Here is a 26,232-nt window from a genome sequence, read left to right on the forward strand (position 1 = left end):
CAGGTCTTGGACCACATGGAAAGCGCCTGAGGGTTTTTTGACAGGGTGGGGGGAGAATGGGTGTGTTATAGGGAGTCTGCACAATACAATAGGCCTTTGGCTAGAAAGTCAGGAACTATGGCTTTAGATCTCTTGAGGCTGCTTTTGTACTGGGTTTCAGATGGAAAGAGGGTGGGTCCTAAGTGTGATGTGGATGGGCTCCCGGGCACCCTCAGTCATCTGTAGCTGTCCCACAAGATCGGCCTTCGGCGTGGTGGGTGTGTAACCTCCCGCCTCGCCATTGGGCAAGAGGGCAACCAACAGCTCAGTGGTCCACTCAGTGGCATTTAGTTCAGGGACTGGAAGGTTGGCGAGGGTTAGGGCAGGCCCTGACCCAGTGGCCCAGCTGACCACAGCCACAGCACGCTCCGGAGGGCTCTCTGTGCTTTTAGGGGCAGTGTTAGCAGTAAGAGGTCGCTGTTTGACAGCTAACCCTGCAGGCCTTTTCATCTCCGCCACCATACCCTACCTGGGGCTTGACTTGGGAGGGAAGGGCCTCCCTCCAGCTTCGCGGGTCTAGCTTGGGCGCCGGGCGGAGCAGGCCGGGCGAGGCGCCCTGAAAGGAGCACGGGATCCCATCTGGCCAGGCCCACGGGCGCAGCAGCGCTGGAGCCGCGCGAGCACCCTCCAGACACCCTGAACACCCGCCCAGAGCCTGCCCCGGGCCACCGCCGGCCCTGGGCGTCCTGACTCGTGACCAGAGGGTCTCCCACCGAGTAGCGAACGCCACTGGCGAAGCCCCGTTAGTTCAGCGGGTGATAAGCTTTTCCTGATTCTTGGAAGAAAACAAACATTGATTTCCTGTCACTTAAAGAATTAAAACCCAGACAGACCTTCCAAGGTCCAACACGCTAGCCCGCAGCATTCCGAACTAAGCCGCCCGCGCTGCGAGCGCAGCCCCCACACCCCAAGATCGCCCCCTAAAGGGGAGGGGCTGCGGTCACGCGCGCGGGGCGGCCAATCCCGGGCCTCCGGCAGCGGGCCCCGCGGCGGACGGCCCCGCCCCTCGGCAGGACCGCCGGGCCCTGTGGGAGGCCGGGTCGGCCGGGGTCGCTTCCGGAGTCCTCTGCGCATGCGCCCCCCCGCGCCATCTTGCTGCGGACGCTCCCGCCCCCGCGGCAGTCGGGCTAGAGTGCGGAGTGCTTGCTGGGCTGGGCCGCGCCTCCGCGCAGTGGCGCGCGGGCGCCATCAGGAGCTGGGAGGGGACGGGTGCCTCCGCGAGGCCTGGCGGGTGGGTGCGCGCCGACACCTGAGCTCACGCCGGGGCCCCGCAGCTCCCCAGGCCGCTAGCCCGCTGTGACTGCCCCGCTCCGCCCGGGGCGCCGGTCGCCGCCCCCGTTCCGTTGGGTCCTCCCAGCCGAGGTGAGCTGTTAAGTAGCTCGAGCGCCCCGCCCCCCTAGAAGCAGGCCACCTGCGGCCGGCCGCACTGTGTGTCCGTGGTGTCATTGGAGTCAGTGGGGTTTCTGGGGCCCTCCGGCTGCGGCGGCAGGGCTCTGCCCTGGACGCTGGGACTCGCTGCTCCGGAGCGTTCCGAGCCAGGTGGGCGGGGGTTTGGTTGGATTCGAAGCCAGCTTTGAAGGTAGATGGAAGAGACCTACGTGTCAGGTTCTGTCTTCCCAGTTCCCGACTTAAAAGAGAAGCCTGCGGGCTGTGCGCTGCTGGCTCGGTCGACCTAAGTTAGCGGCGGCGTCCCTCTTCTCCTCTGCGGACCCTTCCCCGGGCACCTGTCCGGGCAGGGCCTCTGTGCCCCCTCAGCTCGCCCTCTCTGCAGGGGGACGTCCCCGATTTCAGGGAGGGGGATTCCACCTTCACTTTGAGGACAGCCGCCCGAAGTTGGAGCTTACACTGTCCTATACCAGACTGGTGTCCAGGGACAGTAAGTTCTAAAGGGGTTGGGGTCCTGCGTGATGACGGCTCCCTAATCTTGGGGCAAAGTAAAAGTAAGACTTACAGAGTCTGAAGGAAAGTGCCTCCAGAAAGTTTGCCTCGGGCCGCATTTTCAGAGGAGGCCAGGGCAGAGAGCCGTGCCCTGGATGGGCTTTGCCTGGCCCAGACAGGGGGAGACAGGAACCCTGGACTGGGCTTTGCCTAGCCCAGACAGCGGGAGACAGGAGCCCTGGACTCGCTTTGCCTGGCCAAGACAGCAGGAGACAGGAGCCCTGGACTGGGCTTTGCAAAGCCTGGCTCAGTCAGCGGGAGACAGAGCCCTGGATTCGCTTTGCCTGGCCCAGCCAGCAGAGGCGCAGCAAGGCTCCTCTAGTAATGCTCCATCAGAAGCTGTCACCAGGTAGTCAGTTCTGGAGGTTTGGGACCAGTTGTCTGTAAAGAGTTCAGTCAGACTGAGAAGGGGAGGCTGGAGCCTTGGAAATGTTATCTATTGGAGGGGCCTGAAGGTGTGATCTGGGGTGGAGAAATACCTGTAATACCTGGGCAGTCTTCCCACTGTACTCTTTGAACATTCCGTTTCTTCATTGTTCCCAAATTGCTTCCAATGTCTTAGCTCTCAGACCTGGTTTATCACCAAATCTGGCATCTGGAAATCTGTTGATCCTCCCTCTCACCTAATGGATTTTCCTGGTAATTCAGGAAAGGTTTGCCAAGGAGTCTCCACCAAATATGAAAGTTTTATTGTTGTTGTTGTTTGTTTTGTTGTTGTTGTTGTTGTTTTGTACTGGAGATTGAACTCAGGGGCACTCACCACTGAACCACATCCCCGCCCTATTTTGTATTTTATTTAGAGACAGGGTCTCACTGGGTTACTTAGCACCTTGCTAAGTTGCTGAGGCTAGCTTTGAACATGCAATCTTCCTGCCTCAGCCTCCCAAGCGGCTGGAATTGCAGGTGTGTGCCACTGTGCCTGGCTAAAGGTTTTAAAAATTGAATTTGTGGAAGTGTGACTTGCCCTGGATTGCTCTTCAGCTGGCCTTAGCCATCAAAATAGGCATTTGCTTATTTTTGAAATGACATTGAAGTCAAATTAGAACATTGAAGTGACATTGAAGTCAAATTAGAACATTGCTTTAAAATACCTACCCTTAAATATTTTTATATTTTTTTGATCCCCAATACTTTCCGTGTTTCTTGTGACCTCTCTACCAATAATGGACTTGTAGATGTGTTTTCAGGGCTCTTTGTGGGGCCGTAGTAAGGTGTAAAGAGCTAAGTTCTTCCACAGGGGAGCTTTTTAAAAATCTTTCTTTTTGGTCTTTTCCAGCCAGTGTGTTGGTCTGAGCAGGAGAATCTAGGACCACGCCCCCTGCCCATTTCCCTCATGACTTCACCTTATTCACCTTTTCTGCCTGCTTCCAGTGTTTCCAGGAGCACTGAAAAATGAGTGAGACTCCAGTGAGTTGTTTTTATTCATTCCTCACTTGGTTTGCATTATACTGCATGGGGTTTGTGGGTCCATGACTTAAAACAGAAAAGTAGAAATAAGTAAAACTGAGTCTGAAGTTAATGTTCATAAATAAAGTTGGCACACAGTTTGGTGCAGGTTTTGACTTCAGGGTCCTCACCTTGGAGGAGCAGTGTGTACCTGGCCTTTCTGATGTTGTGCTGGAAAGGCAGACACATTTCTCACAGGATTGGAGGAAACCTGAGGAAAGAGCCTGCTCAGCTTTCATGAGACACCGTCTTCCTGTTGTGGACTCTTCACTGCTTTACAGCTTCCTTAATGAGGTTCTCCTGGAGTTCTTCAGAGAGCGTGGCCCACACAGCTTTGGAAGGCTGTCTTGGATGTCAGTGGGGCGAGTCAACCCCACAGCCTTCAGTGCACCTGTGCATGCAGTGGCACTCACAGAAGGCTGTGTTTATATTCCTGTGTGTGATGGTGCAGCACACTAATAGAATGCTTTTCTGTTGAGCAGACACAGCTCATCTGCACATTAACCCACTCACTGTGGTCTCAGTTCCTCAGAAACTCACCAGGAACCCACACAGTGAAATCTAGTGACTGTTCTCAGGTCTTGACTTGAGTCTGTTGAGTTTGAAACTAGTGTTCTCAATTTTGTCTTGGAACTCCTTAGTTTCCATTAATTTTTTTTAAAGTTTTTTTTTTTAAGTTATATATGATGGAATGTATTTTGAGATGTCATACGTACATGGAGTATAACTTCTCAAGTCTTGTGGTTGTAAATTGTATAGAGTTACACTGGTCTTGTATTCATACACGAACATAGAAAAGTTTTGTCCTATTCAGTCCCGTGAACCTTCACTGCACGCCTCCATTGTGCATCAGCATCCACATATCAGAGAGAATATTAGGCCTTTGTGACTGGCTTATTTTACTTGGCATGATAGCCTCCAGTTCCATCCATTTACTGGCAAATGCCATAATTTTATTCTTTTTTATAGCTGAGTAATATTCCTTGTGTATATGTACCACTTACCTTCTTGATGTAGCTCATTCAGATAGTTTATCTGTTGCCCCTTTGTCTCAATCAGTCTCTTTTTTTTCTTTCTTTCTTTTTTTTTTTTTTTTGTGATACTGGGGATTGAACCTATCCACTGAGCCACATCCCCCCACCACCTTTTTTTTTTTTTTTCTTTAGAGACAGGGTTTTGCTGAATTGCTTAGGGACTTGCTCAGGTTGGCTTTGAATCTGTGATCCTCCTGCTTCAGCCTCCCAGGCCTCTGGGTTTCTTGAAGAAACCAGCCTGACCTCTTCCTTAGCCTGTAGACAACACATTCAGCTCTCATGTTGGCAGCTGTCCAAAGTGCAGATGAAAACCACATCCTTTTGGTCTTCAAATATGGTCGCCCCTGTCCAGCTGCTAACAGACCATAAAGGTGGGTTCTCTGGACTCAGATCTCATCTCACCTGATTTCAAGTCTGGCTGCTTTTGTTGATTTTTCCCTTTTATTCCGTGTCTTCAGTAATGCCCCTGGGGAGGAGGAGCAGTCGGTGCTCACAAGCATAGTAACTGTTCATTGCATTGGAAGTGCCATTCTTGGAAGAATGCGGAGGCTGTGCTCCTGGGTGATTAGGTCTGTCCCTGTGGATTATTTCTCTACCCAGAGTGACTCCTTAGCATTCAGAGGTTAATGGGGCAGTTTTGAACAAGGGTCAGTTAATAGAGTTGATAGACAATGCAAAGAATAAAAAACAAGATAAAGATTTTATAATGTGTATCTTTGCTTATGGAAGTTTATGTCAGCGATTTGATCTATAGTTTTTATTAATACATAGTTTTATTTTGTAATTTAGAAATAAGTGGCATGTTTGTAAACTCTTATTCTTTTTTTATTTCTGATAACCACTTAAAAATGGGAAAAATGAATGCATATCAGTTGTAACTGTTTATGGAATATACTTGTTAATAGTTGCTTAAAGAAGAAAGTTTTAAATCCACTTAACTGAACATTTAAAATTCATAATTATAGCTTCATATCTAACATGGAACCTACTTTGTTAATTTACCTTGAACTTAATATCCAATTCTAACCATATCCTCCCTGTTCAAATGAGGGTACCACCTAAGGTCTCTAATGAATTTTTATTCTTCTAGTTATCAGCTGAGTAACATGGAACTACAGAACCTATAGGCTTATTATGTGTCATGGTTCTGTGGGTCAGGCAACGGGACTGGGCAGTGTTGGTGGGCTGCTTCATGGTGCCAGTCATCTTAGGTAGAAGGACCCTGGTGGCTAAGGACCTGGGGCCACCAGCCTCTCTGGCTCTGGCAGTCTCGGGAAGTCAGATGTGCCTGGCTTCTCTGGAGACCCGGGTGGAAGCTTCGAGCCTTCTGTGGTCTTCCCTCAGAAGTCTCAGATGGCCTTCCCGACACAAGCCTGGTCAGGCACGTCCCTAGGACCACTCCTGCTTAAGGAGAGGCCTTTAGACTCTGCCTTTCAGAGAGAGTAGTGAGACGCACCAGTTGTTAGTGTGCTGTTCCCTCCCTTTCTCTCCCTTGTAAAGCATACTTTGTCCATCTCCAGAGCCTCAAAGCCCCTTTATTGGTATCAGGGATTGAACCTAGGGGTGCTCAACCACTGAGATACATCCCCGGCTCTTTTTGTTTTTTTATTTTGAGACAGGGTCTCAAAAGTTACTTAGGACCTTATCGAGTTGCTGAGGCTTGAACTTGGTTTCCTCCTGCCTCAGCCTCGCAAGTCACTGGACTAGAGGAGTGCGCCATTGCAACTGGCCTTTAAACCTTTTTGTATCAAAGTATTGGTAGAAGGCTCAGCTAAGTCTTAGTGACCAGCCATCAGTACTTCCCACACACCCCCTCCATACTGAGGAGATAGGAGTGACTCTGGTGGACACTCCCTGCAGCAGTGGTCAGAAAAACTGCTCCTAGTGGCCACCTGCTCTGATTCTTAGCTTAGAGTCCAGTCCTCCTCCCTGAGAAAGGTGCTTTGTGCCTCCTTACTCCCCTGGTTTTGCCATTCTCTATCAGTGTTGTTCTTAAACATCTGGGTTCTTAGTGGAACATCTTTTGTCACTATTTTTGGTTATAAATGGGGGATCCTGCAGCCTCCTTTTCAGTTTTTTTCTGACTCCAGACATGAATTATAAGAAATACTTTCTTTAAGTGAAGTGAGCTCCAGCTGTACTGGCATGTATTAGACCTGAGCCACCCTCGTGCACTCGGGGACAGGCTTTTTGTTCTCTGGCAGCTGCTTCTGTCCTGGGCACTGGGAGACAGCCTTGGAAGGCCCACTTTTTACCAGGCCCACTCTGTGTCTTGCCCCAAGATCTTAGAATGCTGGAAATATTTTTGGTCTCTGATTTGGGCCACAAAGCCGTTTCTGACTTTTTAAAAAAAATTTTTAATATTTATTTATTTTTTTTTTTAGTTTTCGGTGAACACAACATCTTTGTTGCTGAGGATTGAACCTGGGCTGCAGGCATGCCAGGCAAGCGCGCTATCGCTTGAGCCACATCCCCAGCCCCGTTTCTGACTTCTAAGGAGTAAGAAAAAACAGGGATAGAAATAGTTTTATTTCAAACCTGCAGAATATTGGATCCTCCATATTTCTTCCAGATTCTATGTGGAAATTAAACATTCTTGCTTATTAGTTCATTTCTCATCTTTTTGTTTGTTTTTCTAGATCCTATTTGTTTAGATACCCTCCCACCTCTCTTTTTTTTTTTTTTTTTTTGGTCTTGGGGATTGAAACCAGGTGCTTAACCACTGAGCCACCTCCCCAGTTTGTTTTAATTTTTAATTTGAGACAAGGTCATGCTAAGTTGCAAAGGCTGCGTTTGAACTTGTGACCTTGCTGCCCAAGTCTGGAACGGCAGGTGTGTGCCATCCCAGATGAAAATGGCTTCATCTTTTGGTAGCATCTGTTTGGTCTTATAGCAAGTGCCATGTGTCATGGCTTTTTATTACTGTAGCACCCCATTTCTGACTACCAGATTCTGTTCTGTTTATCTGTTGTGCTTTAAAACCATCCCAAAACTTGTTATAAGGGAGAGAGAGAACCAATTGAGAATTCCCATCCAGCATATATACATGTACGTTATCATCAGGGTGCCAGTTGGGGTCCAGATCCTTCATGTCCTGAACAAAGAATTGAGCAAGACACAGAGGTAGCAAAGTACACAGTTCTTTTTTTTTTTTTAATACCTTTATTTTATTTATTTATTTTTATGTGGTGCTGAGGATCGAACCCAGGGCCTCACATGTATAAGGCAGGTACTCTACCACTGAGCTACAGTCCCAGCAAAGTACAGAGTTCTTGAAGGTGAAAATAGCACCCTGTTAGAGCAGAGTGGGCCAAGCAAGAGGGTGAGGCAGGGGCGCTCTCAAGGCCTCAGTGTCTGAAAGTTAGGGTCTTAGGTCCTGAGCTGTGGAGCATTCTCTTCCCTACATGGACCTGACTGATAACCTTACCCCATTTACTCCCATTGGTTACCTTATGTTACAGGATTAGAATATTTTCTAATTTCCTTCTCCCCATTGGTTACTTAGAAAACATAATTAGAATACAGTCTCCTTTACCCCATTTGTCATTTTAAAATTCACACTTATGCTGGAGTTGTCACTGACATGAATCCTCAGTGGTGGGAGTTGTCATAGTAATAGAATTTATTGTAAGCAGGGACAGGACTCTTCTCCTTGTGTGAGATGAAGCTGAACATAGTGGTGCACACCTGTGGTCCCAGTGGCCTGGGAGATTGAGGCAGGAGGATTGCACATTTAAAGCCAGCCTCTGCAACTTTAGCAAGGCTGTGAGTAACTGAGACCCTGACTCTAAATGAAAACTAAAAAGGGCTTGGATTTGACTCAGTGGTTATGAACCCTTGAGTTCAATCCCTGGTACAAAAAAACAGTGGAGATAGAGAAAAATATGCAGTGCTGACACTGTTCAGGAACAGCGAGAGGAGCTTGATGTCGCTTCTGCTTCCACTTAAGTGTGAGTGTGGCTTTCTTCTGCCACTGCAGGCTAGCCTCCCTTCATGGCTTCCAGGGCTGTCCCACCTCAATGCTGCCTTGGTGGCCAGAGATGAGAGCTCTCAGGAAGTTTCCCTCCAAGGTGACCACTTGCCTTCGAACGTCAGGTGGCTACCTTGTCAGCGTGACCCCCTGGAATAGGTGCCTGCTTGCTTTAAACCCCACTAAGAGCTTCTCTGCACAGGAACCTACTAGGATCTCGCCCTTGCCCCATGATCACCCACAGTCCAGACTCTTGTCTTCCCACACTCCCATCACCTGTGTGCTCCTCACTTTTCTCACCTGTGTGTGTGTGCATTGCTGTGTGTCATGTGTAGGTGCACAGTTGTATATGTCATCATATACAAACCCTTTGTTCAGATCAAGGAAGAATAGCAGGAGTCTTTCTTCTTTTAAAGAATTAATTTTAACATTTCTTGCAAGGTGGGCAGTGTGTGGGCTCTCTCTCATCCAGTGAGGAGGTCCATGGAACAGGGTAGAGGAGAGTGTAGCTGCAGAGTCACTAATCAAGACCTCCAGAGACCAAGCAGGAAGCAGATCTGATTTTAGTGCGCAGTAGCTAAGCAGATTACAGGAAGCCACCAGTGCAATGTCTGCTAACTGTACTTTCAGCGACCAATTGAGGAGTGGGCGGTGGAGCAAGCCCAGGGACTGCAATACATGACCCCATGCCCAGGGCTGTGCCTGTGGGGTAAGCAGCCTGCTGCTCACATACCTAGCACGAGGGGAGAGGCCTGTGCCACCTTAAAGTATGCCATGAATGCAGTACCCCAGGCACTTGTCCCCACATCTCCCCCCTCTAACTATGCTGCAAGGACCTCAGCCAGCATTGCTGTTTTTCATCTGGTGGCCTTTACATGGTTACATAAGCATCTCACAACACAAGAAAAAATTATCACTATGATAAACAGTAGGGCCAGGGTAATAGTATTATAAGGATTAGTTAATTTGGCTATCAGGTTTTTCCAGTGCTCAGTCAGTCCCTGGAAGAAAGAAGAGGTTGTCAAGATAGACACCTTCGTCTCATTGATTTTGACAATTGCTTTAGTAAGGTTTTGCATAGTCCTAACACAGTTAGCATCCCAAGTGCCCTTAATATGCAGAGAAAAGCTGGAGAAGTGTGAGGTTACATTTTCAGATACAGCATATTGAGTGACACATACTATGAAACTCAGGGTCAAAAGTGAGCCTCTGCAACAAAACAGAATATCTAGTTGTTCCTGGTGAGGTCTAGTTCTTGCTGATGACTAAAATAGCAGCTTGGAAGAGTTTACTTAAGTCACTTTGAATGGCAAAGGCTTCTGCCACGGCAGTGAACACATTGTTCACAGTCTGAGCAGTCTGGATACTCCAAGTGAATGAAGCAGTGACAGTGGCTGTGGCGGCGTTGGTGGTCACCAGGGCAATAATCCCAGAGATGATGAGGCTAATTGCACACCTTGTCTGTTGCAGGATCTCATTTAGAAGATTCTTCATCTCCATATACCATGGACTCCTCCACTCTGGACAGGGTCATTGGAAGCCAGATTGCTGGGGGCACTCTGAAGAAAAATATAGGTTTAGCTTTCACAGCAGGGGTTAGACAATTTGTGAGCCAGCAGGATGTATTGACTGCACAAGGGATCTCTGTATGAGTGATATTTATGCCATCATTGATTATTAGCATGGCAAAAGGTGGCATACACAAGCTTGTGCATAGTGGGTATGGGTATCATTTGTCACAAAGGCAAATCCATGGTCAAGGTCTGGACTCAGTATAGACCCATTAATCCACCTGGCTGTTGCAGTTAGCAATATTGGCGTGATGTCCCTCATGCCATACTGATTTCCTGCCTACTGGTTGGTAATGGCTTGTCCTGTGAGCAGTTACTGCAGTGGCCTGTATGGTTTGGGGGCATATCAGTTACATTCCAGGGAGCTGCGCCTGCCCAGGTGCATAGATATTGTTCTTCCCCAGAGAAATTCTTCTTATCAAGGAGATAAGCTATGGCAGTGACACATTATTCCATGGGATGCTACCATTATCTGAGGGGAGCTTTCCAAAAGCGTTATTGGGCATGTTGGCAGCAAGGGTTTCTTGCATTTGTCATGGGAAAGTCTATGGCTACAGGTAGCATTAACTATACTTCTAAGGCCAGCGAGAGACAGCCCAACACATGACTTATTATAGTTCTCTACAATAGTTTCTCTGGCAAGAGCAAAACAGAGGGGATTGTCCTGATTATAGGTCTCATTATTATCAACTATGGAGAAATAAATGGGCAGGGTAGGTATGGAAATGCTGGTATTTCAGGTACAGTTACCTGATGGATAACTCAGGATCAGTAAGGTTGGACTTATTGGGAAAGCGCTTAGGTAAAGCCCCTTCCCAATTAGCAACTGCTAAAAGTGATGGCCTAGTGACCAAAGCTCAGTTTACTTCATGGGAGGCTTCACTATTAGCAGTGAGTATTGCACACACTAGGACCATCGTCATAGGCCCAGGGATGGGATTGCCACCAGGCAAAGGTCAAAAAGACCTTTATCACCCCAGGTTTCTCTACATGAGGTCTGTTTGTGTTGTTGAATCCTTTGCTTGTGAGGTTTCTCCTCGAGAGTTGGTTCCTTCATCTTATTGGTTGGTGGTTCTGGGGGTCCAGGGCTTGACTTTCTGGCAGGCATTCAGATGGGGTGAGGCTCCTTTTAACCTACGCAAACCCCCAACCTGTGGTTAGGAAGGGCCTCGGACCATCCCATACATTTGTTATGGGATCCTTCCATGAGATTATAGGGAGATGGGAGGGCCCCAAGAGGGGGACCCAATGCTTATGGGCTGCTGTTTCCATAGAAGATTTTGACATTGAAAGAAAAATAAAAGCAAATAAGTTTTTGTTCAAGGCATCAAGAGGGGACTTGGTATAGTTTCCCTCCTGTTTTGTAGCATGTTCTTTGATTCCTTGTATGCTTTTTCTATTATGCCTTGAGTCTAAGGGTTGTAGGGGATCCCAGTTAAGTGCTGTATATGCCAATCATTACAAATCACTTGAAATGTCTTACTAGTATAGATTGGCCCATTGTCAGTTTTAATAGACATGGGAACGTTTGTAATTCCAAAACATTTAAGTAGATGGGAGATGGCCTATTTTTGTGGTTTCTCCTTTGGGGGCTGTGGCCATTACACAGCCTGAGTTGGTATCAGTGAGTATATGAATATATGTTAAATTTTTAAAAGGTACATAATAATGAGTGACATCCATTTGCCATAAAGCATTAGATTTTAACTTGGGGATTTACTCCAGCAGGTTGTGCAGGGCCAGTGGGGAGAAAAGGTGCACATTTTGCAGTCTCTGACTAGCTTTCTGCAAGCCTCCTTAGTCCTGCTTTTATGCAGCTGCCATCACTGAGGGCTGCAGAGAGGCTTGAATTGCTTGTGTCCCTATATCCTGGGGGGCCAAAATCCACTCATCCAGTGTGCCATTTCAAACTGGCGCCACTGCTGCTCTGTGTTCCTTATTTAGTCCATCCCAGATCAACTCCTTGGCTAAAGCCACCCTGGCTCCTTCATGAGACACCTTCCCTTCTTTCGCCTTGTTTACCCTCTCAGTAAACTGTGGCAAGTCCTCAGTGGCCTTCTGCCTTAAGCCCTGTATGGAAACTGTCCCTCCCTGAGCTGGCAGCTTCCTCCAGGCTCTGGAGTACAGAGCCGCACCTGATGGAAATAATTTGGTGGGCCTGTGGTTTGTACCGCAGGGGAACTGTAGATTCTTTCTCCCTGCAAGCCCTCAGCTGGGAGGCTAACATTTGTGGTGTGGTTAGGATCCCCCTGCTGTTTACATTCATCACAGGAGACTGCCTTCCACTTCAAAAATGTTGCAGGCTCAAGAGCTGCTCTGGCTAGGTCTCTCCAGTCCTGAGGGCAATTTAGTTCAAGACTGAGGGATTCAAGCGTTTGCTCTGCAAGGTGCTCTGGTGTGGGGACCATGTTGACTGGGAAGGCTTGTACTCCCTCACCCCACTTCTCATCTCTTATCCTACATAGACCTTCAAAAGGATCTCTGCCTCCTGGAATGGGTTTCTGGGAGTCCATGGCGTGGGCCTGTCCAGTGGCCTGGTCATTTCCAAACTGTCATAGTCCTTTGCTGGCTTTGGCATTGCCTCATAAGGAGGCAGTTGCCATTGACTCAGGGAAGGATATCACCTTTGCCTGTCAGTAGAAGGCTCACCTGCACCACTTGTGGTCACCTCTTCCTGCACATGAAGGCTAGAGGTATCATTTCCTGCCTTTTTCCCTCCTACACCTGCTGCGGTTGCTTTTGAGGTAGAATTCTCCCCCACCCTTTTCTCCCGTCTGTCTTTCACAGCCTCATCTTCTCTCAGGGCCATCATTATATGACAAGGGTCAATTGCAGTGCCCCCCAAACTTTGCCGAATGGCTGTCACAATAGGAAAAAATGTAGTGATAAAATACCCCTGTCTCATTTCAGCTTGCTGCTCATTTGACATTATCTTGTCCCATATCCTAGGATCAAAATCATCAGCAGTATTGATCTGTGGGTTAGTGTTTAATATTATTATTACATCTCAGAACTTCTGGGCTTCTCTCTTCTTCAGGGTTAAACCTCTAGTATCTAAGAGAGTGTGCAGCACTTGCAGCTGTGAGTCTGTGGTGGAACTCAGTAGGTTCCCCATTTTCCCTTCTTCACTGTTCTATGAGGGGCCACACCCTGTCTTATAGGCTTACCTCAGGTCCCTGCTCGGGCGCCTGCTGTGTGGGCTCTCTCATCCAGCGAGGAGGTCCCACAGAACAGGGTAGAGGAGAATGTGACTACGGAGTCGCTAATCAAGTCCTCCGAGACCAAGCAGGAAGCAGGTCTGATTTTAGTGTGCAGTTACCATATATATATACTCAGGCAGTAGCTAAGCAGATTACAGGCAGCCACCAATGCAATGTCTGCTAACTGTCCTTGCAGCCACCAATTGAGGAGTGGGCTATGGAGCAAGTGCAGCGACTGCAACACATGGCCTCATGCCTAGGGCTGTGCTTACAGGGTAGGTGGTTTGCCGCTCACATGCCTAGCATGGGGGAGTGGTTTGCCACTCAGGTGCCCTTAACATGCCATGTGTGCAGTACTCCATGCCCTTGTCCCCACAAGGCAGAAAATTCTCTCAGGTGTCCCCTCTCATTTGTGTGACTTTTGTGGAGAGGTTGGGTGTCCTTTTCATCTTTGTTCTTCTATAGGCAGATTTCTTCTTACTGGCTTTATTCATAACTTTTTTTCATTTTTTTTCAATTTTGTTGCTAGGAATTGAACCACTGAGCCACATCCCCAGCCCATTTTTTTGTTGTTTTATTTTAATATTTATTTTTTAGTTGTAGTTAAACACAATACGTTTATTTTGCTATTTATTTTTATGTGGTGCTGAGGATTGAACCCAGGGCCACACACATGCTAGACAAGTGCTCTACCTCTGAGCCACAACCCCAGCCCTGTTGTTTTACTTAGAGACAGGGTTTCACTGAGTTGCTCAGGGTCTGAGTTGCTGAGGCTTGCTTTGACCTTGTGACCCTCCTGCCTCAGCCTCCTGGGCTACAGGGATCACAGGCATGCACCACTGTGTCTGGCTCTGTTTTTATTTTTTTGAGTACTGTTTTAGCATATTACTCAGTTTGATATTGCTTGTTTGAGAACTCCAACGTATTGGCCATATCTGTCTGATGCCTGTTCTTTCACCTCATGTTGTAGTTTCACCTTTGCTCTGCAGTGTGGTTTTCCTTCTTCTTAGGCACACATGATGTGCTGGGTAAATGAACTGGAAAACATAGGCGTGCTGGAAGCGGTCTTAGTTTATTCGCCTGATATAGCAAAACATCTTGTACTGGATGCCTTGTAAGAAGCAGAAATGCATTGCTCATAGTTTCAGTGGCTGGAAAGTTAAGATCAGGTGTCTGGTGAGGTCCCTCCTTCCTAAGTGGGGCCTGTTCTGTGTCCTCACATGGTGAGATGTGCGAAGAAGCCCCCTTCCCTTCTTTCTCCCATGTTTAGGGTGTAGTCCCACTTCTGAGCTCCTTCCACACAGGACCAGTCATGTCCCAAAGGCACCAGGTTTTGTTCTGATGCATTGGTGTGAGGCTTCAGTGTGCAGGTGTTGGGAAGACCCCTCCCCCTCCCCCAGGGGACGTGGGCCTCAGTTCTGTAAGTCCTTCTTCTGTGGAGCTTCTGCCTCTGGGTGGGGGTTTCATATGTGTTCCCTGTTGTTATTGAGTTTTCCTCCCCTGTGGTGAGTCCAGATGGCCAGAGTGGACTGGATTTGGGTGTTTCTCTCCTCCTCTGGGGATGGCTGGTATGGGCTGAAGCTGGGCATCCCCTCCACCCAAGTAACTCAAGCTTAAGCTCTGATACAGCACATCAAGTCAGGCTCTGCCTGAGTGGCTTTCTGGGGACCAGCATGTTAGGAAGAAGAGTGCTCTGGTCTGCCCCACAGTGGAAGCTGGGGAGTTCTGAGGTGCACGCAGTCCTGGTGTGTTTGCCTAGCACGTGTTGTGTGGTGCTGTGGCTGGACTGGAGTGGGGACTTCATAATCTGAAGAGCATGGCACCTCTTCTTTTCCAGTGAGGTGCATGTTACGGCACACAACAGGGCTCTCCTTTCTCCTGTCTCATCCCAGCCTGTATAGAAGTTGGGTCCAGATTAGTGCGTTAGACACCTTCTTCCTGGTGTTTATACTACGTCTTCATGCCAGATCACATGGTCCGTGGAGCAGCAGGATTTTAGTCATGTTTATTTCCACTAACAAGGATGGTTTTAGGTCTATAAGGTAAACTTTGTGAAAGTCTTTACAATAATTTAATAATTATAGTGGCAGAATTTTTCTGATTTTCCTTTCTCCCTTGATGTAAAGTACAAAGCAAACTCGTAATTTTACATGAGATATTTGGACATGGACACACACACATACACACACACACACAGGAGTTAATGTCCAGATTCTTGTTTTTGTGCCCAGGGTGGAGGGCTTGGGCTGAGGAGACATGTTCATTACAGGGGATGGTGTCCTTTGAGGATGTGTCTGTGGACTTCACCTGGGAGGAGTGGCAGGACCTGGACGATGCTCAGAGGACACTCTATAGGGACGTGATGCTGGAGACCTACAGCAGCCTGGTCTTCTTGGGTGAGTGAAATGCCCTAGTAACTCGCAGAAGGAACACTTTGTTCCTTGGTGATAAATGTAGGCACTGTTTGTAACATTTCATGCCACTTAGGTTGAAAACTCGAGTCCGTGAATAACGCATTACCCCTCTGTTGCCAAAGGTTCCTGCGGGCCCCTTTATTGCCCAGCTTCTAGGTGAGCTGCTGTCATTCTCCAAAGTTCTGCATTATTTCTCATTAACAGGGCTTTTCATTACCAGACCTGAAGTTATTTTCAAGTTGGAGCAAGGAACAGAGCCATGGCTGGTTAAAGAAGCCCTGGACCGGTGCCTTCCAGGTTAGTCTGTGTGCTGGGCATGGGAGGCCAGGAGGAACAAGCAGGGCAGAGGTCGGCTTTGCCCTGCACCCTCACACCTTGTTGGCTCAGGGAGGCTGTAGCTGAGTTCTCCGTCCACTGGCGCTAGCTTAAGCCCACTTTCCCTGTGGCTGCTTTTGCTACCCACCTTTCCAGTGTCCTCATTGCCTTGCTTTCTCCACGCTGTGGACTTTGTTCGGATGTTAGTTCATTTATCCTTTCTGCGTATCTTTTTTAAAAATTTTTATTTATTTTTTTTAGTCATGACAGTAGAATGCATTTTGATATATAATACATACATGGAATGTACATACATCAATCATATTGTCTATTCTATTCTGCTGCCCTTCCTATCCTCCCTACTTCTCCCCTCCTCTCCCATCCTTTCTCTCTATCCAATCTAATGTGACACTTTTTTCTTTTTCTCATTACAACATCATATATGTAATCTGTATAACAATGAGGTTCTCCTTCCATCTTCTGTGCAACTCCCCTTCTCCCTCTTTTTTCCTCCCACCTCTCTTCCCTATTTAGTGGTAGTCTTCTTCTCATGCTCTTCCTCCCTATCCCATTTTGAGTCACCCCTGTTATATCAGAGAAGACATTTGGCATTTGTTTTTTAGGGATTGGCTAACTTCACTTAGCATAATCTGCTCTAATGCCATCCATTTGCCTGCAAATGCCATGATTTTATTATTTTTTAGTGCTGAGTAGTATTCCATTGTGTATAAATGCCACATTTTTTAATCCATTCATCTACTGAAGGGCATCTAGGTTGGTTCCACATTCTAGCTATTGTGAATTGTGCTGCTATAAACATTGATGTGGCTGTGTCCCTGTAGTATGCTCTTCTTAGGTCTTTTGGGTATAGTCCAAGAAGGGGAATAGCTGGGTCAAAAGGTGGTTTCATTCCCAGCTTTCCAAGGAATCTCCATACTGCTTTCCGTTCTGGCTGCACCAATTTGCAGTCCCACCAGCAATGTACGAGTGTACCTTTTTCCCTGCATCCTCGCCAGCACTTATTGTTGTTGGACTTCATAATGGCTGCCACTTTCTGCGTATCTTAATTGAGCAGATTTTAAGCTTGATAAAATTATAGTTGTACATAATACCACAGTGCTCAAAGTGATGCCTTTTTTTCTTAGAGTTTACAGTCTGATGAGAGGGAAATGAGAATGATATTATAGGTTGTTGGATTAGAACTACGAGGCGTATTTAATCAGTGAGAGAGAGAGAAGCGTCGTGTGATGGTTCAAGAAGGGGGTCAGAGAAGGTGATATCAGGGGATGTTAGGAGTCTGCTTTGGCATAGCTGCAGTTTGAGTAGCTGCTTTTCCAATGTTGACATATAGTCTATAGGAAATATAAAATCTAGATTCAAGAGTGGGACGACTTAGAGATACAGATTTAGAAATCAGTGGTTTAAAGCTGTTAATTAAGTCATTTTTATTGAGTAAGTCATCTTTACAATTGATAAGAAAATGAGAAGAAAGGTACAAGAGTGAATCTCATGTACCACAATGTTGGAAATCAGGAAGCCGAGGAAGACCTGGCATAGGAGCATGATAAGGGAGGTCCTGGACTTGGAAGGGACCAGGAGGTTCTGGTTCCCAGGGCCAAATGAACCAGTGTATGTTGCAGTGCTCAGACTTGTGGGGGCATGGATCTTGAATTCAGCATTTCTGCCTTCCATTTGTGGAAATCATTCTAAAATAACAGAATGAGAAATGAACAGGAGATTCCATTTTCTATGACACTGGGAGGTAGCTAAACACCAACACAATACAGAGCAGAGCATTACCAAGCAGGGCCATGTGCTGGACCTGGGAAATGTTACTCCAGGGCTGCTGGCCGCAGAGGTGGTACAGAGCTAGAACCTCTGGCCAGGAGGGTTGTCCAGGTCGAGGTTACAGTTCCTCAGGCCTGGTTCAGAGGAGAACAGGGAACTGGGTTCAATTAGGAATTTGCAGGAAGCTATCCTGGTTCAACATGGGGAAGAGGAGGTTTTTCTTTTAATTTGAAATCTCCTAAAAGCCTCTAGCCACTTCCCCGGGAGTTGTGAAAACTAAATAAACACATATGGTTCCCATCCCTAAGCCATATTCCTTCCAGACAAATGACCTTCCTGCACCTGCAGGTAGCCGATCCATAAAGTCTTTCCAGTCTTCAAAACAGAACTGGTATGAATGCCAGCAGGAGATACCCACCATTGTTAATAAAATAGAGGGAGGAATTGAGAAAATAAATGGCTAATAGTTAGCACTTAGTTTAAAATTGCAACCAGCCACTAAGGACATATTTTTACCAAAAATTTCTTCACAATATAAACAAGAAAAAAGTGAATCAATGAAAAGCAATTTAGCACTAGAAAATCAATTAATGTAACATTTCACTATCAAAAAGAAAACCATACACTTATAAAGCCAGTATTTATATACTCCTATAAAATCTTATACTGCTGTGATAGGAAGAAACTTCTTTACATTTACATGAGCATTCTATAAAGGGTGCTGACGTGTGGTTCATGGGAGTGTTTGTTTATTTTTTATTTTTTTCATTTCAGATGTGCAGATAGCTGATGATGTGGTTGAGAACAGCCAAGAAAATCACGGTAGACACTTGTGGCAAGTTGTTGTCAACAGCAGCATATCAGCTATGGAGAGACTTGAATTAGGAAAGGCATTTCATTTGAGTTCAAAATATATTTCAAATCTGATAGTAAATAATGGGAACTCTTCAGTAATGAGACCTCAGGAGTTGGATGTGTACCAACTCATGCCTTTCCCTGGAGGGCCTGTTGTGAGATGTGCAGCAGAGAAGCCTGGTGCCTATGAGGTGCCCGGGAAGGCCCTCACACACAGTGAACCCCTCAGTCAGAGCCACAAGACCCAGGTTGGGCAGCAGCATCTGGAAGGTGGGGGACAAGGGAGTGCCCTCAGCACAGAGAGGGGCAGCATGGCAGGGACCTGTATGCACAGTGAGTGTGGGAACAGCTGTGTGTCTCCCCAGGCAGGGAGGAAACCCTTCACATGTGGTCTGTGTGGCAAGACTTACTCCAGAGCATCTGCCCTTGCTGACCATCAGAAAAAGCACACAGGAGAGAAGCCCTACAAGTGCAGCAGATGTGAGAAGTCCTTCTTTGTTAGATCTGTTCTTAGAGACCACCAGAGAACACACACTGGGGAGAGGCCCTACACATGCAGCAGCTGTGACAAGTCCTTCTGCCATCGGTCAGCCCTCATTACGCACCAGAGGATCCACACTGGGGAGAGGCCCTATGAATGCTGTGAATGTGGGAAGGCCTTCCGAAGGAAGTCGGCGCTCATCATCCATCGCAGGATTCACACAGGAGAGAAGCCCTATGAGTGTGAGGTGTGCAAGAAAGCCTTCTGTCAGAAGTCAGTCCTCAGCTTACATCAAAGGACTCACACAGAAGAAAAGCCCCACGAGTGTGACCAGTGTGGAAAAGCCTTCTGCCGGAAGTCGGCCCTTACCATCCATCAGAGGATCCACACGGGAGAGAAGCCCTACGAGTGTGCACAGTGCAAGAAGACCTTCTGTCAGAAGGCAGGCCTCACTCTGCACCAGAGGACTCACACAGAAGGAAAGCCCCATGAGTGTGACCAATGTGGAAAGACGTTTTTCCTGAAGTCAGGTCTCGTCATGCATCATAGGACTCACACGGGGGAGAAACCCTTCAAATGCAGTGAGTGTGGAAAGGCCTTTTCCCAGAAGACCCACCTCCGGAGGCACCAGAGCATGCATACCGGGGAGAAGCCCCACACATGTGCCCAATGTGGGAAAGCCTACTTTCATAAGTTGGATCTCACCAAACACCTGCGGATTCACACTGGCGAGAAGCCCCACGTGTGTGCTCAGTGTGGGAAAGCTTTTCGCATGAAGTCCTACCTCCACGTGCATCAGAGAACACACACTGGGGAGAGGCCGTACGAGTGCAGCAGGTGTGGGAAAGCCTTTCGCCGCAAGTCACATCTCAGCAGTCATCAGAAGACTCACCTGGGAGCTTCTCAGCATGGTGGAGACTGGCTGTGTGTGCTACAGAGAGCCCCGTCTGTTCTCTAGCTCACCTGCCCACCCCTGCCTCTGCTTGCTGTGGGAAGAGCCTGCAGCTGCCTGGGTCCATGCGGTGTAGACACAAGGGACCAATGTTGCTTCCAGGTCAGATGACAGACATTCCCTGTGATGCTGCCTGAGTTCTTGAGTCCCATGATACGCAGAGTGGCCCTGAGAAATCTTGTTAGAGAAGGTGACTGTGACCAAGAGAGAAGGAGTTGCCTGAAGAGATCAGATGGCTTCTCCTCTCTCTTTCCAAGCCTCCATTTATACCTCGTAGGAGTGAGAAATAAATCCTCCTCTGTTGAGCCATTTTTTGTGTGATCTGTTTGCATTACAACCCACTGAGGCACATTCCCTGTACAAGCTTTTGAGAGAAGTTTTCAGCCCTTGTTATGAAATTCACACAAAAACCTGTCATCATCTTTTATTCCTTGTTCAGTTTACCAGAAAATCAGAGCGATAATGCCACAAATTGGGAACACCTTTTCAGGCAGAACATGGAGAATGAAGTAAATTTTTATAATATCTTTATTGTGTCAAAGCTTTGAACAAAACTTTCAGCTTTTTCATATACCAGAATTTTTTGTAAAGGGAAAGCAACCGATTTATGTAATAAGGATGTAAATTTTCAAATAGGTTGCATATAGTATCACAATGCTAGTTGAAATATTGGACCATTGGCCAGTAGTGATGTGAGTGGTGATGTGGCCTGTCAGCAGGTATTTGACTCTATCTGCAGGAACTTGGGGTTGTTGTAACTGGAGTTCATAGGACCAGCCTCTGCACAGAGCAGCTCCTCCAGGTGGAGGGTTTGTGCATGAGCATTCAGCATTACCACGTTCTCTGACCAGAAACCCATGGTGGAGATGTATGTGTACACCTGCCATAATGTGACACATTGAGATACTCCAACTAAATACTACTCTAGCTTCTTTATTCCTGAATACATAAAGTGTAAAGTATCATTGTGCATACTTCCCCCCTACTTTTCTATTTTAAAATTTGTGTAAATAATATTACTAATCTGATTTTTGATTGGCAAAGATAACTTCTTTCTGAAGTTCGCATCTTTCAAAGTCAGCCAGTAGGGTTTTATTTTTTTAATTTTAGATGGACACATTTTTTTTTATGTGGTGCTGAGGATCGAACCCAATGCCTCATGCATGCTAGGTGAGCACTCTACCACTGAGCCACAACCCCAGCCCAAACCAGTAGGTTTTTAATACAAGCAAATGCACAGAAATGTTTGAGTCAGGCATGTTGTTAATGTCTTAAGTCTGATTAAACAGATGTGAGCAATGCCCTGACTTTCCTACTCCGTGTAAAGCAGTCTGGGAGGAAAGTTTCCCTCTGTTGATGGCAGAAATGAGTGTGTGCTAAGGAGCTGTGTGATCAAGGGGTCTTCGTTTGCAGTGATATGCCCTATGTGCATTTCCATTGGGGGATAGTGACTTTTCCCTCTGTTGATTGCCCTTGCTTCATACCTGGATGGGGAGTGCTAATAGGACTTGCCTCCAGGGTTGAAGTGAGGCACCTGCTGGATGCTGCAGAGCTTTGAGCACTGCCTGGTACTTGGTGAGTACTGAGTCACCTGGCTGTGAGAGTGATGGCAATGACTGATCTACAGAGTAACTGTTACAAGTGGCAGGTGGCAATGACAGACTTGTTCGGCTTCGTGAGAACCATCTTCAACTTTCTGGCAAAGTGTTTTCTTAGCTTACCCACTTCTACACATGAGATACTCAGAGTTACTGGGTTAAACTTTGTATTAGCTAAGATCATTCTTTCTTTTATAACTCTTTGGACTGAGCATGATTGGTAGGGGTCTGTGGCTTGTCTGGAAAAGCCCTCTCAAGGTGGAAGGGAGATGTGGAAGAGACAGCAGCAGGACATTAGTTACTAGGTGTGCCCCCTGCTTGCACATTCCAGCCCTTGGGGTGGAGACTAGAGAGCTGTTGAGGCAGTATGGTGGTGTGAAGGGCCATCAGTAGCCAACCCAGGAGCCCCTCTTTTTTGGAGACATTTATGCAGAGTATTCAGTTTTTTTGGTAGCAGGGATTAAACCCAGTTACAATTAACCACAGAGCCACATCCCCAGCTCTTTTTATATTTTACTCAGAGACAGGGTCTTGCTGAGATGCTGAGGCGTACACCACCATGCCCCACAGCATTCGGTTTTTATTGCAAAAGAAATAGCCACTGTTCTTCATGTTACAGTTTCTGAGATTCTAGTCTAGAGATGGCTCAGATGGGTTCCTGGCTTAGGATCTTAGAAGGCTTCAGTCAACCAGGCTGGGAAGCACCACTTATGAGTTCATTTGTGTTTGAGCAGACGTGATTCCCTTGGGGAAACATTTTTCTTGTGCTATCTCCAGTGTAAATTGAGTATGTATAGCCCCATGCCTTGAATGTAAACCCCTCACATCAAGACTGGGGAAGACCTAGCTGATCAATAATTTGAGTGCTGAGGCTGGGGTTGTGGCTCAGTGGTAGAGCACTTGCCTAGCATGTACAAGGCCCTGGGTTCGATCCTCAGCATCACTAAAAATAAATAAAATAAAGGCATTGTGTCCAACTACAACTAAAAAATAAATATAAAAAAATAATTTGAGTGCCATTTCTTCATCTTCAAAATGTGGGTTAAAAGTTTTGTGTCAAGCAGATGGTCGATCATATCATGGGCTGGAGCTGTTACACAGTGGCAGAGTGCTTGCCTCGCATGTGTGAGGCACTGGGTTCAACTCTTGGCACCACACAAAACTAAATAAAATAAAGGTCCATTGATAACTAAGAAAATTAAATAGAAAGGTCACATCATTTACAAGCAGTGATGGTTAGCTCCTTCCTCTCCTGCTCTTGCTGGTTTCCTCCTCTTGCTTCACTATTCTGGCGGCATTTCTGGGACCACGTTGATAAGAATGTTAGTGTGGACTCTGTTCCGGTGTCCCTCCGTTCACTGTGACGTTGGTGGGGTTCATTCTACATGGCCTTATGATGTCCCCACATTTTTCAGTGTTTTGTCATGTATGGGGGCTGGATGTTGTCCAAGGCTACCTCTGCGTATGTTGAGATAACTAAGTGATTTTTTTTGCCTTAACTTTATTTTTGTGATGAATTACTTTTATTGATTTGCATGGGTTAAAACATCCTTGCTACCCTGGGGATAAAACCAATTTGTCATTTTGCACAATTTTCTTAATATGTTGAATGCAATTTCTTTCTATTTATTTGATGGATTTTTATCTAAGTTTCTTAGGTATATTGATCTATAATTTGCTTGATGTATCCTTTATCTTTTTTGGTATGAGTATGATACTAACTTCATAGAAAGAATTTGGAAGTATTCCATCTCTTTCTGTTTTATGGAATAATTTGAGGAGCATTGATATTAGTTCTTTAAAGGTCTGGTAGAATTTGGCTGAGAACCCATGCAGTCACTGGCTTTTTTTCTTTTTTTTTTTTTTAAATATCTTTATTTTATTTTTATGTGGTGCTGAGGATCAAACCCAGTGCCTCATGCATGGAGTGCTCTGCCTCTGAGCCACAACCCCATCATGGGCTTTCTTTATTGAAAGATTTTTTTTAATTACTGATACCACTCGTTATCAGTGATGAGTTCTGCTTCCTCAAAAGTTTATGTTTGAACATTAGAGAAGTGCACTGAAGTGGCCCATAGCTGGTGTTCTTTTACCCCAGGAAGTGGGTGTGTCTTGCCCCTTTTACACATTTTAGATTTTCTTTGTTCTTCTGCCCTCCTCCCCCTTATCTCTCTCCTCCTTTTGTATGTGACTGGTCCCAGGAGATGCCTTGTGGGATGGCCAAAAGGTGAGAAGTAGATGGGAAGCAGGAAGGGCCAAATGGCTGGTCCAGGCTGAAAGCAGCTCTGCGGGCATTCATTAACAGCTCCTCTCTGTTCTAGGTGTGCAACAGCCTTCTGGGAGTATCAATATAGGCATGTAATCTGGATCATCTAAGGACTCTTGGAGGCATTAACATTTCAGTCTTTCAGTGGCAGTCTCCATCTTCAAGATCTGACCCTTTTACCTATCTACTCACTGCCTGTCTTCAATTCTTGCCTCCTGCCCCCCTCTAGCTTTAGGGCCTCCTTAATGCTGTAAGGAAAATGGTGATGACCACCCTTGCTGGTTCTACCTGAGGGGGTGAAATGGCATGGGGCAATCTATTTGGAGTTCCTTTTGGGAAATCAGGTTGGTTGAGGGTTTGTGGCAAAACTCTGGTTTGGGAAGAACATTTTACAGTCATTTGGGGGTAGGTGTTTCTATGAGAGAGAAACAAAAAGACCTGAGTATTGAAATAAGATTAATGCAAAGTAAATGTTAAAGCATCTGGAACATGTCAGTGAATATCATGAAAATGATAGAAGTCAATAATCTCTCACCAGGAGGTGTAAGAATTGAGAAATGGTTTCTATAATAAGGCTGGAGAGCATAAGGCCTTTATTTGGGAATGTATATCTTTAAAATTGCCAGAGTTATTAGAATTGTAAACATAACATTTAACATGTTAATGTCATCTGATTTTTGTAGATAAATTTTTATTATGATCTCCTTTATTTCTCTTACTTAGGGACAGATAATCATACTAGTAAACATTGAATAAGCCTACCTATGTAGGAGGTTAGGCACATCTGTAGGCCTTAAACTTCTGACTGGCAGTTTCTCTTGATAGTTATCAGGCACTCCTTCCTAGGAATCTCTCTTCTGTAGCTCCAGTTTTACATATTCTTGGAGTGGATAAAACTAGTGTACATGTTAAGTTATATTAAAGTAACTATTTTTTTTTAATTTTAAATGCCCAGGGATGACTCCATGCTCTTGTGATGGAGGTGATTCTGCTAGTGATGAAGTGTCTGGTGTATTATATATGGAAAATGAGAAACCCCCAAAATAGTGAGACCTAGGAAAAGTGGGGTGAGAAGTAAAGCCATACGTTGAGAGCATTTATCCTTTCCCAGTACATTCTTAGCCAGGATAAAACAAACCCTGGGGAAGTGGTGTTCATCAAATCTAGAAAGTCAGTCTGGGAAGAGGCCAAAGCATGAATCCTTCCATAAAAAAATCCTTTCCAGATACCAACCACTGACCCCAGGCCCTTCATCTGCTTCAGTAAGATAAATCCCAGAGACTGACTCCTGACTCTAGATTCCCTCTCATTTCACCCAGTAAAATAGACCCCAAATTCCTGAGTTCCCAAGCTGACATGCTCAGTAAGTCACCTCTCAGTATAACCTACATAAGCCCTGTCCCTTCCTTTCTTCATTTTCACCAGGAGAGTAGGTCAGTTCCTGTACGTGTGTCCTGTTCCTGAATAAAGGCTAAATAATCCGTGAAGTCGGCATCCAGCCTGGTCTCTCTGTCTACATTGTGTGTGGGGGGGGGGTATTCTGTCGACTGTGCCTTGGTCTTGTGTTCAGGACATGCTGGCCTCCCTAGGCCAGTCTTCGTGAACACTGCTCAGATCTTCCTCCTTTCTTATTAGAAAGGAAGGTTATAGAGAGAGGGAGCTGGGTGCTTCTCTTTCCCCAGAAGGTTTGGCTCCCAACATATTGGGTGATTCAGCCTTTGGAAATAGTTTCTCTGAATGTAGGGCTCAGGAAGGATGGAGTTCTCTAGGGATACTTGAAAATGCCATCTTTCTTCTCCTCATGCTTTAAGCACTGAGGGGTGTGTGTGTGTGTGTGTGTGTGTGTGTGTGTGTGTGTGTGTGTGTTATTAGAAAAAGTGAGAGATTAACTGTGATACACTGGCAGTGTTTCTGGAGGAAAAATATCATGAACTTGTAGAAATAGTCTGAAAATTCGCTGGGCTGTAGGTCATGGTAAACTTCAGGTGAGAGGCAGTACCGCTGCAGGGTCAACTGTCCCATCTCCCCACTGCTCTCCCTGACTGAGGGCCCTTGTCCTGCAGGTGGTGTCAAGCCTCCCCTGCTTGGCCTCCTCCCTGGTTTTCCTCTTCCCTGAGATCTGGCCCTTTTCCCACTTGTGGCTCTCACCTGCTCTTCCCCCTCCTGGATGTCTCCATTTCCCTCATGCACTTATTCACCTCACTCTGTGCCTGGCTCTCTGAGGTCATAGTACTGCAGGTTTCTCCTCTTTTAATTTCCCTAATGTTAGTGTGTGTGATTTTCTCATTCTTCTTCATTACAGTTTACTCTTCTTAGGTAAAAATAGTTTTTCTATTCCTCTCAAACCACTTCCTCTAAACTGGAA

The 26,232-nt window shown here is 46.3% G+C and overlaps 1 protein-coding gene across 8 annotated transcripts; it reads left to right on the forward strand.

The window, feature by feature from the left end:
* Positions 1–1,107: 1,107 nt before the first annotated feature.
* Positions 1,108–20,312, forward strand: LOC101964448 (uncharacterized). Of its 8 annotated transcripts, none has more exons than XM_078014516.1 (5): positions 1,108–1,401; positions 3,254–3,384; positions 15,468–15,594; positions 15,817–15,909; positions 18,490–20,312. In XM_078014516.1, the coding sequence occupies exons 2-5, from the start codon at positions 3,370–3,372 to the stop codon at positions 20,007–20,009; spliced, it is 1,755 nt and encodes a 584-aa protein (XP_077870642.1). In that variant the 5' UTR covers positions 1,108–1,401; positions 3,254–3,369; the 3' UTR covers positions 20,010–20,312. The 8 variants fall into 8 exon arrangements, with proteins under 8 accessions (XP_077870642.1, XP_077870657.1, XP_077870649.1 ...); XM_078014523.1 differs by lacking the exon at positions 1,108–1,401 and adding an exon at positions 1,425–1,578; XM_078014531.1 differs by lacking the exon at positions 3,254–3,384.
* The last annotated feature ends 5,920 nt before the right edge of the window (positions 20,313–26,232 follow it).

Source organism: Ictidomys tridecemlineatus, chromosome 1 (assembly GCF_052094955.1).
Source record: "Ictidomys tridecemlineatus isolate mIctTri1 chromosome 1, mIctTri1.hap1, whole genome shotgun sequence".
Classification (NCBI taxonomy): Eukaryota; Metazoa; Chordata; class Mammalia; order Rodentia; family Sciuridae; genus Ictidomys; species Ictidomys tridecemlineatus.